Raw genomic sequence first — 15,864 nt, 5'->3', positions numbered from 1 at the left:
TAGGTACTGCTAGAGCCCGTAGTACTAACTTTCCTCTCTGTCTGACAATGCAAAACCACAGCATGGATAGTATTGTAGCCTCTACAAGTCATAAGCAAGCAATAGTGATGTGTGCTGATTGAAAGCAGCTTGCAGCCAATTGCATAAGGCCTTTTTTTTTTTTTTTTTGCTTGTGGTTTTAATATGAAAAGTTTTCGTTTGTAAATTGAAACCAGTTTGTCAGAAACTGAAATTGATTGGTCAGATTTCAGTCTGCATACAAATTGCAGCAAAATTGTCTGCCACACACAGAGATCAGCAACTTGTTGATAATTTCTGCTAGACAGGGATTAACTGTTTTGCATAGATGTTTTATTGTCTGTCTCTTGGTGAGAACACCTGTTGTTATGCCAGACCATCACAATAAGGCAATAAGGGTTCTAGCATCAGAATATGGGCCTGATCGATGGTGCAGAGATGGAGCAAAAGTTGGAACCCAATATTCTGATTGGAAACTGCATGTTTTTGTACCAGCTGGAACGTAAATGGCTAGTCTGAGCAACATCTCAACTTTTGGCTTCAGGACTTTTTTTGTGTGGGGGGGTTGGCGGGAATCGATGCGTGTGGACGAGCGGTGATGCGCTGGCTCGATACCGCCGCATAAACTTACCGTGTATGCCCAGCATTAGAATCTAGGGGCTCTCCACGATACCACTCCGGCTGCCTGGGACCCTCTGAAAGTTCTTTGTGCATAAGTGCATCAGTACTGTGCCTGTGACGTAGCACAGAGCTGCTTGTGGACAAGTGGGTTTGACCAGGGCCAGTTCTAGTAACAATGGGCCCCAGGGCAAACTTATCCCAGGGGCCCCCAACAGACACCCCTCAACCGCTGTGGACCCTCCCAATCACCTCCCAACTTAACTGTTACTCCCTGGGGCCCCTGCAGAGTCTTTGGCAGTGTAGAGTCTCACCTGTCTCCCAGCACAGGTGAAACGCTACTCCGCTAAAGACTCTGCAGGGGCACCAGGGAGTAACAGTTAAAATGGGGGAGACATCTTAAAGAGAACCTGTACTGAGTAAAAATATTTAAAATAAACACATGAGGTAACTTCAAGTGAACATTACAGAGTTACCTTGCCATCAGTTCCTCTCAGAAGCTCACCATTTTCTTCTGACAATAATCCCATCCAGTTCTGACAACATTTTGTCAGATCTGAAATATATCAGTTGCTGTCAGTAAAATATCAGTTGCTGTCAGTTATAGCTGAGAGGAAAACTGATGTACCAGGTAATGTCCATGCTTCCCTATGGCTCAAGTTGGCGATGTTACAGTTTTAACTGTGTGCTGACCAGAAAGCTGTTATGGGTAATGGCCATTTTCAAAATGAAGGACGGAAAATTCCCTTGACCACAGTGAACAAACAGGACACTGGACAGGAGAAAGACACTGATGAGTAGACTACATGGAAGGTAAGTATGACTTGTGTATGCTTATTTTGACTTTTAACTTTCAGTTCAGGTTTTCTTTAAGGGCCCCTACAGGCTCTGGGGTAATTGCCCCCTTTGCCTCTATGGTAGCGCCAGCCCTGAGTTTGGCTTACTATGCAGTAGTGCCAAACTTGAACATGTTAGAGAGCACAGCCACGAGAACATATCTGACAAGCTCTTGGATCATGTTAATGGGGTCCGTACACAGCCATGGTGTTGGCAAGGAGGACACTGGAAGCATCTGGAGGATCAATTGTTCCCATAAATGGGTCAATTAGGGAACTTTCTTCATACATGATCATGAAGTCTAACGTTCTGATCGTCTCACGCCCATTTTCTTCACGTACTGCGTGCTATGCTGTACAATTTGATCATAAAAATCTGAATGATCGTATCTGAGGACAATATTGTACCGTTAATGGGGGGGGGGGATACTGATATAGTAAACTTCTCTGATATAGAATATTACTTGGCCAGGTCCCTGGAGGTTTACTATACTGTATAGGAATTCTACTGTATTATCTGTGCTGTGTTCTGCAGGAATTGTACTACTAACCAATAATACAGGTAGCTGTATTCAGTCATTTGTACAATACAAGCTTTTACTGACCCCCCCCCCCTTCTATCATTAAGTTGATGCAAGTTTTGTTGCACTCTATGCAGTTTGAAATGTGGCCCATTCAGAATGATAGCTACTGCATTTAATTGGTCTGTTGCCAAGTTGTGTGGCAATTTTTATTAAGAGGAAGGCTCTCTAGTAGTAGCCCAGGTAAGTGATTGACCTGACTGTAGATGAATAATTTACCCAATGAAGCGCAGTATATGGGAGGGGGTTTAAAGCAAACATGAAGTGAAAATAAACTTATGAGATAGTGAATTGTATACATAGTACAGCTAAGAAATAAAAATAGAACATTAGTAGAAAATAAAAGTCTCATTGTTTTCCAGTACAGAAAGTGTTAAAATACTTCAGTTATCTGTGTAAAAGAGCTTCCATGAGCTCTTCAACTCACTGGGTCAAATACAGTCCAGTTTTCTGGAGCAGCCAAGAAACAGTGAGAGACTGCTTAAGATAAGATTTTACTGCAGGAAAGTTCAAAGGGCCGTTATTTCTGCTTTAAGAGTGTGGTTTCTAAACTGCAAATATGACAGAATTGTACAATGGTATAAAATGTAATGTAATAAATAAGCTACGGTATATAACTGAAAATGAGACGCTTTTCTTTGCTACTAATGTTCTATTCCTTATTTGTACTACACATACAAGTCATTATATCAGATTTTTTTTCGCTTCAGGTTTGCTTTAAAGGAAGCATCAGGCAAAATAAGATCTACTTACCCGAGGCTTCCTCCAGCCCCTGGCAGTTGATGTGTCCCTCGCCGCAGCTCTGATGTCCCAGGGTCCCCTCCGTTGGAGATGCTGACCTCGCCAGGTCGGCATCTTCTGCACTGGTTTGGATTGTTCTGCGCAGTAGTACACTCTGAACCACGTCAGCGTGACTGGGAGGGGCTCTCGCGCAGATGCAGTAATTGCCTACCTGGTGAGATCGGCCTCTCCAACGGAGGGGACCCCGGGACATCAGAGCTGCGGCGGGGGACATATTGGCTGCCAGGGCTGGAGGAAGCCGCGGGTAAGTAGATCTCATTTTCTGTATTTTGCCTGATGTGTAGGCAGGGCTTATACTTGCTGGCTTTGGAAGTTATTTCCTGCATGCTTTTTAGCATTAAAACTTACAACCAATGCAGGTCAATGGAATCGTTCACACACAATTGCAAATTTCGCATGTGTAGAAAAAATATAATCTGCAGCATAATTTTATCATTAGCAATCATTAGATACTGTGTCTGAACATAGTGTCCAGACACACTTTCCACACAGACAATCGTAAACCCTGCCAGAGGGTGTGCGCACCCATCTTATTTGGTTTGGCCAATGGCTGGTCAATTTTACCACCTCCATGTAACAGGTATGTAAAACCGGTCTTACGAGGGTCGAGATCCTCACACATTTTTGATACAGCTCAAATGAATTGATGGGTCTGAATTGGGAAAGGTGTGGTCCATTAGGTAGAACACATTCCTTTCTTTCTCAGTCCTTCCTAAACACTGGCATGGATCTGGCCCTCCAGGCCTGGAGTTCGACACGTGGTGTAGTATGAGGGCCAACAGATTTTGAATACTCTGAACCAATTGTGTAGGTAAACCCTTCTACTACAGAAAGGTGGTAAAATTGGCCAACCAAAATTGAAATGTGTTTAAGCACCCTAAAGCCTAATGCGCACCTGTAATTTTAAGTGGCCAATCACCAATTTTACCACCTCCATGTAGTATGAGGGTTTATGGACACAATCTCTGTTCATAGTAATAAAAATCTGTTGACCCTCATAATTCATGGAGATGGTAAAATTGACCAATCAACACTGAAGGTGTTTACCAGGCTTTAGTGAGGAGTTGTTTGAGGCCAGGGTTTGGTTGTCGCAATATACACATCCCACAGATTTCTTCTTTTCTTTCCTCAGAGGTAGCCATGCATCTGCTGTGTCGTCTCCTTCTGTTTCTTGCCCTTCTAACCCTTCCTGGATGCACTGAGGCATTTTTTGGCTGGTTCACTCGGAAATCCTCCAGCAGTCACTCTGCAGCTCAGAAAACAGCAGCTCCGGACCCCCAGTCTCTGCCAAATGCTCCTTTTGAGATGATCACAACCGATGAGAAGTTTCTGGCCGAAGCAAAACACCTGGAGCTCTCCCCGCTGGACAGCTGTCACTACAAGGTGGGAGCCTGGATTAGTGGATAGCAGTACCCAGGCCTAGGAGCCTTACCATCCTAATCTCCTGTAATCATTTGTACGGGGCTGGCCAGACCGAAGTGCAGCACTGACTCCTTCCTCCTACCAGATTACCCGCTGTCATATGGTTGGATGAGAATGGAATTGTCTTGCTGAATAAGTAAATCACAGTGGCGTAACTAAGGAGCTTGGGGTCCTAGTGCAAGTTTTACATGGGGGCCCCAAGCACCAGTGGCGTACCTAGGGCATTTGACACCCGGTGCTGGGTATTATAAGACCCTCCCCCCCCCCCAAAAAAAAGTAAAGGGGCAAAAAATGGGTGGCGCTCGCGGCAAAAAATGGGCGTGGCCATGACCAGATGAGGGCGGAGCTAACTGTAATTTGACGTGAACCCGGGTGAGAGTGATATGGAGGCTGCCATATTTATTTCCTTTTAAACAATACTAGTTGCCCTGCTGATCTATTTGGCTGCAGTAGTGAACTAAATCACACCAGAAACAAGCATGCTTGTGCAAGGGTCTGTGGTTGAAAGAATTAGAGGCAGAGGACCAGCACGGCAGCCAGGCAACTGGTATTGCTTAAAAGGAGATAAATATGGCAGCCTCAATATTATTCTCACCTCGGGTTCCCTTTAAAAGTGCAACGCAAAGACAGTGGACCCAAGTTTTGGTGACCCTTTCCCCAGAAAATTCACATAATTGTGCAGGTTTTCTCAAGAAAATACACGTAATGTGTGCAGATTTGCCCAGAGAATACGTTCAATCATGTGTGCAGATTTGCCCAGAGAATACGTTCAATCATGTCTGCAGATTTGCCCAGAAAATACGTTCAATCAAGTCGGCAGATTTGCCCAGAAAATACATGCCATCATGTCAGCAGATTTCCCCAGAAAATACATGCAATCATGTCTGCAGATTTGCTCAGAGAATACGTTCAATCATGTCTGCAGATTTGCCCAGAGAATACATGCAATCATGTCGGCAGATTTGCCCAGAAAATACATGCAATCATGTCGGCAGATTTGCCCAGAAAATACATGCAATCATGTCGGCAGATTTGCCCAGAAAATACATGCAATCATGTCGGCAGATTTGCCCAGAAAATACATGCAATCATGTCGGCAGATTTGCCCAGAAAATACATGCAATCATGTCGGCAGATTTGCCCAGAAAATACATGCAATCATGTCGGCAGATTTGCCCAGAAAATACATGCAATCATGTCGGCAGATTTGCCCAGAAAATACATGCAATCATGTCGGCAGATTTGCCCAGAAAATACATGCAATCATGTCGGCAGATTTGCCCAGAAAATACATGCAATCATGTCGGCAGATTTGCCCAGAAAATACGTGCAATCATGTCGGCAGATTTGCCCAGAAAATACGTGCAATCATGTCGGCAGATTTGCCCAGAAAATACGTGCAATCATGTCGGCAGATTTGCCCAGAAAATACGTGCAATCATGTCGGCAGATTTGCCCAGAAAATACGTGCAATCATGTCGGCAGATTTGCCCAGAAAATACGTTCAATCATGTCGGCAGATTTGCCCAGAAAATACGTTCAATCATGTCGGCAGATTTGCCCAGAAAATACGTTCAATCATGTCGGCAGATTTGCCCAGAAAATACATGCAATCATGTCGGCAGATTTGCCTTCAATCGTGTAGCAGACCTGGCCAGATGTCGGCAGATTTGCCTTCAATCGTGTAGCAGACCTGGCCAGAACATAAACGCTACCCCTGGCTGCTAATATAAATTAAAAAAAAAAAAAAAATGTACTCACCTGCAGCAGAGCTCCTGTTCCGGCCTCCGTCCAGTGCGCAGCTCCCACGATCCTCTGCAGCCAGCAACTCCCAAAGTCTCCAGAGCAGGGCTTCGGACATTTTACTATAGCCCTGCTCTGCTGCTGCGGTGAACTGATACGGCATCTATTAGATGCCGAAAGTCAGTTCACGCTGGGGGGTGCTTGGAGAATTTTAAGGGGTGCTTCAGCACCCAAAGCACCCCCCCCCCCCCCGGTGCCGCCACTGCCCCTAGTATAGGTAGCTAGCAGTTGCCCCCAGTATAGGTAGCTAGTTGCCCCCAGTGAAGGTAGTATAGTTGCCCCAATATAGCTAGTATAGTTGCCCCCAGGATAGGCAGCATAGCTGCTGTCCCCAATGTAGGTAGTGTTGCTGCCCCCAGTGTAGCTAGTATAGTGGCCCCCGTACAGCTGCCCTCCAGTATAGCTAGTATAGTGGCCCCCATAGTTGCCCCAGTATAGCTAGTATAGTGGCCCACAGTTTAGATAGTATAGTTGCCTCCATTGTAGCTGGTATGGTGCCCCCCCCCAGTATAGGTTATATAGTGGCCCCCATAGATACCCCCAGTGTAGCTAGTATAGTGGCCCCCTGTTTAGCTGCCCCCAGTATAGTGGCTCCCAGTATAGCTAGTATAGTGGCCCCCAGTTAAGGTAGAATAGTGGCCCCCAGTTTAGGTGGTATAGTGCTCCCCCCCCCCATGTAGCTAGGAGGGGTGACAGCAGGGATAGCAGCGGGGAGGGGGGAAATATCCCCCCCCCCCTCCCTCACCTGGGTCTCCTCCTTCTGCCTCTCTTCTCCCCCCAAAAATGCGGGCTGGGGGCAGTGGGCAGCGAGCAGGCTGGCGCGGAGAATACTCACGTTCTTTCCGCGTATCAGCCTGGAACGCTGCGTCGCCATCACGTGCCTCTACTGCGCCTCCAATGATTGGAGGCGCAGAAGAGGCACGTGATGGCGACGCAGCGTTCCAGGCTGATACGCGGAAGTAACGTGAGTATTCTCCACGCCAGCCTGCTCACTGCCCCCAGCCCGCTGCACGCATTTTTGGGGGGGAGAAGAGAGGCAGAAGGAGGGGGACCCAGGTGAGGGAGGGGGGGGATATTTCCCCCCTCCCCGCCGCTATCCCTGCTGTCACCCCTCCTCCTAGCGCTGCTCTTCCCCTCCTTAGTCAGGTGTAGGGGGGTCGTGGCGACACCCCCCTGGCTGTCTGGCACCCGGTGCGCCACGCCCCCCTGCGCCCTTAGGTAGGAACGCTACTGCCAAGCACTCTAATGATATGGAGCATCAAGATCAGTGGTGTAGCTAAGGCGCTGTGGGCTCTGATGCAAGTTTTACAATGGGGCCCCCCAAGCACTCTATACATAACAATTGATACGGCGCACCAAAACCTGCCAAAGACAACCACAGTGTCGGAGGTGCAAGAATGGAACAGTTTGTTAATGATTACAACTTTTCAAAGTATCTATAGAAGCGATTATTATGAGCACAGGACCTATAGGAAGCCAATATTGTAGTTGAGGGAGAGCCCTTTGGGGCCTCTCTGGCCCAAGGGGCCCAGTGCGGTCGCAACCTCTATTGCTATGTCCCTGCTCAAGACCTACCAAGGGCAGAATTACCACTATTCACAGCACATATCGAGGTGTTCATTACCAGCATAACACCAATAAAAAGCTAATAAGATGGATGAAGGAGAGCCCCTAGTGGGCCTCTCTGATGCTGTTGCTGCCCTGGTGCGGTTGCACCTGCTGCATCCCCTATTGCTGTGCCACTGTTAAATCGTGTGCACATAGTTTGTGTGCACATAGTTTGTGTGCACATAGTTTGTGTGCACATAGTTTGTGTGCACATAGTTTGTGTGCACATAGTTTGTGTGCACATAGTTTGTGTGCACATAGTTTGTGTGCACATAGTTTGTGTGCACATAGTTTGTGTGCACATAGTTTGTGTGCACATAGTTTGTGTGCACATAGTTTGTGTGCACATAGTTTGTGTGCACATAGTTTGTGTGCACATAGTTTGTGTGCACATAGTTTGTGTGCACATAGTTTGTGTGCACATAGTTTGTGTGCACATAGTTTGTGTGCACATAGTTTGTGTCACATTTTAGACTTGGGATGGGGAAGACTGACCAGAGTCAACAGTCGTCCTGAAATGGAACAACAGCTGACTACCTCCATTCCAGCGAGATATTTCTGTTCCGCGCAATCAATAGTTTAGAATTATTCCAGCTGGACATTACGATCAGACAGCCATGTTGTGGCATTGATTTCCAACAGATTTGATCACCCTGATCGAATCTACCAGGAAAAAAAATCAACAAGTGTACAAGCAGGTGTGAAAGTCGGCATCTGCCTTGTACATAGCTCTCAACTTTTTGAGATGAGAAAAAGGGACACTTAAGCCACGCCCCTGCCACACCCCTGGCCATGCCCTCACCACACCCCTAGTCACGTATACCATAACCATTTCATAAAAAAAATATGTTGTTTTATAATTCAAACCACACTGGTCCTTTCTATCCTGGTTAATTTTCCTTCATAGTAGCATTTTAAAATTAGTAATATATCAATTTAAAGGATGGGAATAAAGTTTAGAGTCAAACACATTTTTAGTATAGAAATATATGCATTTACATAGAAAGAGGGACAAAGTCCTGAAAGAGGGACAAATGAGGATGAAAGAGGGACAGGGCTCCCTAAAAGGGACTGTCCCTCCGAAAAAGGGACAGTTGGGAGCTATGCTTGTAAAGTGTTCTACTTATAGTTGACCATTTGGCGCCCTCATGTGGCAGATGTGTAGCCAAACTTGTACAAAGTCTACAGGCAAGAAAAACCTTCTGCTGCTAGTGCTGTGGTGTAGTGTTGGGCGAACATCTAGATGTTCGGGTTCGGGCCGAACAGGCCGAACATGGCCGCGATGTTCGGGTGTTCGACCCGAACTCCGAACATAATGGAAGTCAATGGGGACCCGAACTTTTGTGCTTTGTAAAGCCTCCTTATATGCTACATACCCCAAATTTACAGGGTATGTGCACCTTGGGAGTGGGTACAAGAGGAAAAAAAAATTTAGCAAAAAGAGCTTATAGTTTTTGAGAAAATCGATTTTAAAGTTTCAAAGGGAAAACTGTCTTTTAAATGCGGGAAATGTCTGTTTTCTTTGCACAGGTAACATGCTTTTTGTCGGCATGCAGTCATAAATGTAATACATATAAGAGGTTCCAGGAAAAGGGACCGGTAATGCTAACCCAGCAGCAGCACACGTGATGGAACAGGAGGAGGGTGGCGCAGGAGGAGAAGGCCACGCTTTGAGACACAACAACCCAGGCCTTGCATGAGGACAAGAAGCGTGCGGATAGCATGCTTTGTACCACCATGCAGTCATAAATGTAATAAAGATAAGTGGTTCAATAAACAGGGACCACGCGGCAACGCTAACCCAGCAGCAGCACACGTGATGGAACAGGAGGAGGCGCAGGAGGAGAAGGCCACGCTTTGTGAGACACAACAACCCAGGCCTTGCATGAGGACAAAAAGCGTGCGGATAGCATGCTTTGTACCGCCATGTAGTCATAAATGTAATAAAGATAAGAGGTTCAATAAACAGGGACCACGCGGCAACGGTAACCCAGCAGCAGCAGCAGCAGCAGCAGCACACGTGATGGAACAGGAGGAGGCGCAGGAGGAGAAGGCCACGCTTTGTGAGACACAACAACCCAGGCCTTGCATGAGGACAAAAAGCGTGCGGATAGCATGCTTTGTACCGCCATGTAGTCATAAATGTAATAAAGATAAGAGGTTCAATAAACAGGGACCACGCGGCAACGGTAACCCAGCAGCAGCAGCAGCAGCACACGTGATGGAACAGGAGGAGGCGCAGGAGGAGAAGGCCACGCTTTGTGAGACACAACAACCCAGGCCTTGCATGAGGACAAAAAGCGTGCGGATAGCATGCTTTGTACCGCCATGTAGTCATAAATGTAATAAAGATAAGAGGTTCAATAAACAGGGACCACGCGGCAACGGTAACCCAGCAGCAGCAGCAGCAGCAGCAGCACACGTGATGGAACAGGAGGAGGCGCAGGAGGAGAAGGCCACGCTTTGTGAGACACAACAACCCAGGCCTTGCATGAGGACAAAAAGCGTGCGGATATAGCAGCAATGCTTTTTGCCGCCATGCAGTCATAAATGTAATACAGATGAGAGGTTCAATAAACAGGGACCGGAAACGCTAAACCATCCCAGATGTTCATCGGTCATGTTACTTGGTTGGGGTCCAGGAGTGTTGCGTAGTCGTTTCCAATCCAGGATTGATTCATTTTAATTTGAGTCAGACGGTCTGCATTTTCTGTGGAGAGGCGGATACGCCGATCTGTGATGATGCCTCCGGCAGCACTGAAACAGCGTTCCGACATAACGCTGGCTGCCGGGCAAGCCAGCACCTCTATTGCGTACATTGCCAGTTCGTGCCAGGTGTCTAGCTTCATGCCCGGTTTCAGGTCCAGCGGTGCCAGCCACAAATCCGTCTGTTCCTTTATTCCCCTCCAAATTTCCTCCCCTGTGTGCTGCTTATCCCCAAGGCAGATCAGCTTCAGCAACGCTTGCTGACGCATGCCAACAGCTGTGCTGCACTGCTTCCACGATCCTACTGCTGCTGGTGCTGGGTTAGCATTTCCGGATGAGGTACAGCTTTGAGATGCGTTGGAGGAGAAGGAGTCAGAGAGGTAGGTGCTGCTGTTATCCAGCTGTTTGCGGCGTGGGCAACACCCGCGCCGTAGCAGGTGAGGAATCGCTGCCAGGCTCCACAAGGTTCACCCAGTGCGCGGTAAGGGAGATGTATCGACCCTGGCCGAACGCACTCGTCCAGGTGTCAGTGGTGAGGTGAACCTTGCAGGCAACGGCATTCTTCAAGCTTCGGGTTATTTAGCTGACCACGTGCTCATGCAACTCAGGCACTGCAGAGCGCGCAAAGTGGTAGCGGCTGGGAACCACGTAACGTGGGATGGCCACTGACATCATGCCCTTGAAGCTGTTTGTCTCCACCACTCGATATGGCAGCATTTCGCAGGCCAGAAGCTTGGCTATGCTGGCTGGCTGTTACTGCCACGGCCCGGGGGTCATTTGCTGGCAATTTCCTCTTGTGCTCAAACATCTCAGAAACAGACAACTCAACCGTAGCGCTGCACACCGAAGGGCTGTTGGTTGTTGTGTTTGATGAACACTGGGAGACCTCAAGAGCACTAGTCCGGAAAGTGACAGTGTCAGCATCGTCTGATGTTTGTGAATGTTGTGAACCACGCAATGGCTGGGCTACTGCTGCTGCTGAGGCGGGTCTGGTGGTGAGTCTGGTGAACCCAAGGGAGGCAGTGTTGCTGGTGGTACCCTGTCCTGCCGCGTTTGCCCACAGAGTGGGATGTTTGGATAGAATGTGGCGGCTCATGCTGGTGGTGGAGAGGTTGTTAATACTTTTCCCCCTGCTCAGGCGGGTCTTGCACACCTTGCAAATCGCCATGGTAACATCCTCAGTGCAGTCTTCAAAGAAAGCCCAGACTTTAACTGGCTGAGGACTCGGACCTCGTGCGTGATGTGCTGGTGCTGCTTAACCCACTGCTGGACGCTTGAGAGGTCATCCAAGTAATTATCTGGTCCTGTTCTTTTGGATCTGTGAGGGTTGTTGTCCTGGACAACATGGGCAGTATTGAGTGGGTTTTCTTGGGTGCTCCCCTGTGGCCTGTACGTGAACCGTCAGGGGAAACACCTCTTCCCTTGCCCCTCCCTCTTTCACCGGATTTCTTCCTCATTTCACTTATCCTTAAAGTACACGCTGACTGGCAGCAGTACAGTGGCAGTACAGAAATGCTATACAGTGGTGGGTGAGCGGTGTACCACTATTGTCAGCAGTGACACAGAGCACAATGCTATACAGTGGCGGGTGAGCGGTGTACTACTGTTCCCAGCAGACACAGAGTGGAAGTAAACACAATGCTATATAGTGTGGCTGAGCCGTGTACACAGAGTGGCATTAAACACAATGCTATATAGTCTGCTATATAGTCACCCCGAACAGGGTGATGTTCTGCAGAACACGAACAGTGGCAAACACTGTTCGCCCAACACTACTGGGAGGGAACGCAGATTTTAGTACCTAAACACACGATACAACATGTTTTCCGGGGTCGGACTCTGAGGCACATACAGATGGTCCCGATCATCATCCTCATCATACAACTCTTCTCCTGAGTCTGACCCACCCACCACCTCTGCCACCCCAACATCCCCAGACACAGACCCCTCATCGTCCTCAACATTAACTTGGGATGCTGGCCTGAGCCAGACCTCCTCCTCCACATCAGGCCCCATCATCTCCTCAATGGCAGCCCTCATTAATCGCTCTGGCGACGGACTGATGGACACAACGTTCTCCTCCGGGGAGGGCTGCTGCTGACCACTGGCTGCTGGGGTGGATGTTATAGCTTGCGTGGGGCGTTGGCTGTTGCTGTTGTTGGGAGTGCTGCTCACAGCGGAGGTCTCTGGGGAACTCATGTTGAGCTCATATAGTGGTTGACGGTGAGTGGAGTATTACTGATCCCAGCAATATACACACTGACTGGCAGAGTACGCAATGCTATATAGTGTGGCTGAGCGGTGTACACAGAGTGGCAGTAAACACAATGCTATATAGTCTGGCTGAGCGAGCGGTGTACTACTGTTCCCAGCAGAATCAGAGTGTCAGTAAACAATGGTATATAGTCTGGCTGAGCGGTGTACACAGAGTGTCAGTAAACAATGGCATATAGTCTGGCTGAGCGGTGTACACACAATGCTATATAGTCTGCTATATAGTGTCAGTAAACAATGGTATATAGTCTGGCTGAGCGAGCGGTGTACTACTGTTCCCAGCAGAATCAGAGTGGCAGTAAACAATGGTATATAGTCTGGCTGAGCGGTGTACACAGAGTGTCAGTAAACAATGGTATATAGTGTGGCTGAGTGGTGTACACAGAGTGTCAGTAAACAATGGTATATAGTCTGGCTGAGCGGTGTACACAGAGTGTCAGTAAACAATGGCATATAGTCTGGCTGAGCGGTGTACACACAATGCTATATAGTCTGCTATATAGTGTCAGTAAACAATGGTATATAGTCTGGCTGAGCGAGCGGTGTACTACTGTTCCCAGCAGAATCAGAGTGGCAGTAAACAATGGTATATAGTCTGGCTGAGCGGTGTACACAGAGTGTCAGTAAACAATGGTATATAGTGTGGCTGAGTGGTGTACACAGAGTGTCAGTAAACAATGGTATATAGTCTGGCTGAGCGGTGTACACAGAGTGGCAGTAAACACAATGCTATATACTCTGGCTGAGCGAGCGGTGTACTACTGTTCCCAGCAGACACAGAACAGTAAACAGAATGCTATATAGTGTGGCTGAGCGGTGTACACAGAGTGGCAGTAAACACAATGCTATATAGTCTGGCTGAGCGAGCGGTGTACTACTGTTCCCAGCAGAATCAGAGTGGCAGTAAACAATGGTATATAGTCTGGCTGAGCGGTGTACACAGAGTGTCAGTAAACAATGGTATATAGTCTGGCTGAGCGAGCGGTGTACTACTGTTCCCAGCAGAATCAGAGTGGCAGTAAACAATGGTATATAGTCTGGCTGAGCGGTGTACACAGAGTGTCAGTAAACAATGGTATATAGTGTGGCTGAGTGGTGTACACAGAGTGTCAGTAAACAATGGTATATAGTCTGGCTGAGCGGTGTACACAGAGTGGCAGTAAACACAATGCTATATACTCTGGCTGAGCGAGCGGTGTACTACTGTTCCCAGCAGACACAGAACAGTAAACAGAATGCTATATAGTGTGGCTGAGCGAGCGGTGTACCACTATTCCCAGCAGACACAGAACAGTAAACAGAATGCTATATAGTGTGGCTGAGCGAGCGGTGTACCACTATTCCCAGCAGACACAGAACAGTGAACAGAATGCTATATAGTGTGGCTGAGCGAGCGGTGTACCACTATTCCCAGCAGACACAGAACAGTGAACAGAATGCTATATAGTGTGGCTGAGCGAGCGGTGTACCACTATTCCCAGCAGACACAGAACAGTGAACAGAATGCTATATAGTGTGGATGAGCGAGCGGTGTACCACTATTCCCAGCAGACACAGAACAGTAAACAGAATGCTATATAGTGTGGCTGAGCGAGCGGTGTACCACTATTCCCAGCAGACACAGAACAGTGAACAGAATGCTATATAGTGTGGCTGAGCGAGCGGTGTACCACTATTCCCAGCAGACACAGAACAGTGAACAGAATGCTATATAGTGTGGCTGAGCGAGCGGTGTACCACTATTCCCAGCAGACACAGAACAGTAAACAGAATGCTATATAGTGTGGCTGAGCGAGCGGTGTACCACTATTCCCAGCAGACACAGAACAGTAAACAGAATGCTATATAGTGTGGCTGAGCGAGCGGTGTACCACTATTCCAAGCAGACACAGAACAGTGAACAGAATGCTATATAGTGTGGCTGAGCGAGCGGTGTACCACTATTCCCAGCAGACACAGAGTGGCAGTAAACAGAATGCTATATAGTGTGGCTGAGCGAGGTACACAGAGTGGCAGTAAACAGAATGCTATATAGTGTGGCTGAGCAAGCGGTGTACTACTATTCCCAGCAGACACAGAGTGGCAGTAAACAGAATGCTATATAGTGTGGCTGAGCGAGGTACACAGAGTGGCAGTAAACAGAATGCTGAGCGAGCGGTGTACTACTATTCCCAGCAGCGACACACAATGACTGGGGGGGACCCTGGCTAGCGTGGCTGGAGCGCGAACTACCCTGCCTGCCTACCCAAAGCTAAACCCACAGACAAATGGCGGAGATATGACGTGGTTCGGGTATTTATTTACCCGAACCACGTGACAGTTCGGCCAATCAGAGCGCGTTCGGGTCCGAACCACGTGACCCGTTCGGCCAATCACAGCGCTAGCCGAACGTTCGGGGAACGTTCGGCCATGCGCTCTTAGTTCGGCCATATGGCCGAACGGTTTGGCCGAGCACCGTCAGGTGTTCGGCCGAACTCGAACATCACCCGAACAGGGTGATGTTCTGCAGAACCCGAACAGTGGCGAACACTGTTCGCCCAACACTACTGTGGTGCAGCCATTCTCTCCTCCTGTAGCTCTTATGACAGATTGGTTAGGTTAGCACATAACCTCTTGGATGCCTAAAGATCCAGGTAAGGTGGAAGGAGCCTGGAACTAGTGTAAGGTGTATAGACCTGTTAAAGGATGCAATATTAAGAATTCTCATGGACATGGTCAATGAACTGCACATGCAGAGTTGTTTGTTTTTTGTAATTTATGCAGCTTAATAATGGGCCAATCGAATTCCACCTTGCTTTCATTTGATTGGTCTATTTTCAAGCTGCATACATCAGCATTAAAAAATTGCATGATTCTACATCAAATCAGAATTATTTGCATCTCCTAAACCTTACATCTAATGAAACCTCAATAAAGAAGTTGCCCTTGATTTATTCTTAAGTTATTTTGCTACTTGTGTTTTGGCTGTACTGTGGGAGATCAGGCAGGTGGCAGGGGGCGGGCGTGGGCAGAAGTGACATGAGAGAAAGGCACTATAGCTTTGTACTGCAGCAAACTGTACAAAGCTAGCAGTTACAATGGGCAAGCAAATATCAACCCTGATCTCTGCTGACCTCTAATATCCAGTTGGGTAATCTGTCAAGGTGGTATATTATAGATATTAGGTAGATATCAATCATTTAGCTCATCTAACAAGT

The 15,864-nt window shown here is 47.7% G+C and overlaps 2 protein-coding genes across 3 annotated transcripts in view; one reads left to right on the top strand and one right to left on the bottom strand.

Moving 5' to 3' along the window:
• The window catches only part of EEF1D (eukaryotic translation elongation factor 1 delta), a 94,328-nt gene extending 94,316 nt beyond the window's left edge, over positions 1-12 (bottom strand). Inside the window, exon 1 of the mRNA XM_068237903.1 lies at positions 9-12. The gene's annotated coding sequence lies outside the window, so the exon portion shown is untranslated. The remainder of the gene's footprint in view (positions 1-8) is intronic.
• Positions 13-4,092: 4,080 nt separating this feature from the next.
• The window catches only part of LOC137517853 (protein brambleberry-like), a 42,197-nt gene continuing 30,425 nt past the window's right edge, over positions 4,093-15,864 (top strand). For both annotated transcript variants that reach the window (XM_068234918.1, XM_068234917.1), the window contains exon 1: positions 4,093-4,237. In XM_068234918.1, coding sequence (XP_068091019.1) covers positions 4,160-4,237 — 78 coding nt within the window. In that variant the 5' untranslated portion in view covers positions 4,093-4,159. The remainder of the gene's footprint in view (positions 4,238-15,864) is intronic.

This window comes from Hyperolius riggenbachi, chromosome 5, assembly GCF_040937935.1.
Source record: "Hyperolius riggenbachi isolate aHypRig1 chromosome 5, aHypRig1.pri, whole genome shotgun sequence".
NCBI classification, from domain to species: Eukaryota; Metazoa; Chordata; class Amphibia; order Anura; family Hyperoliidae; genus Hyperolius; species Hyperolius riggenbachi.
Note: the sequence above shows the minus strand (reverse complement) of the source record. Positions and strands in the feature narration are given on the sequence as shown.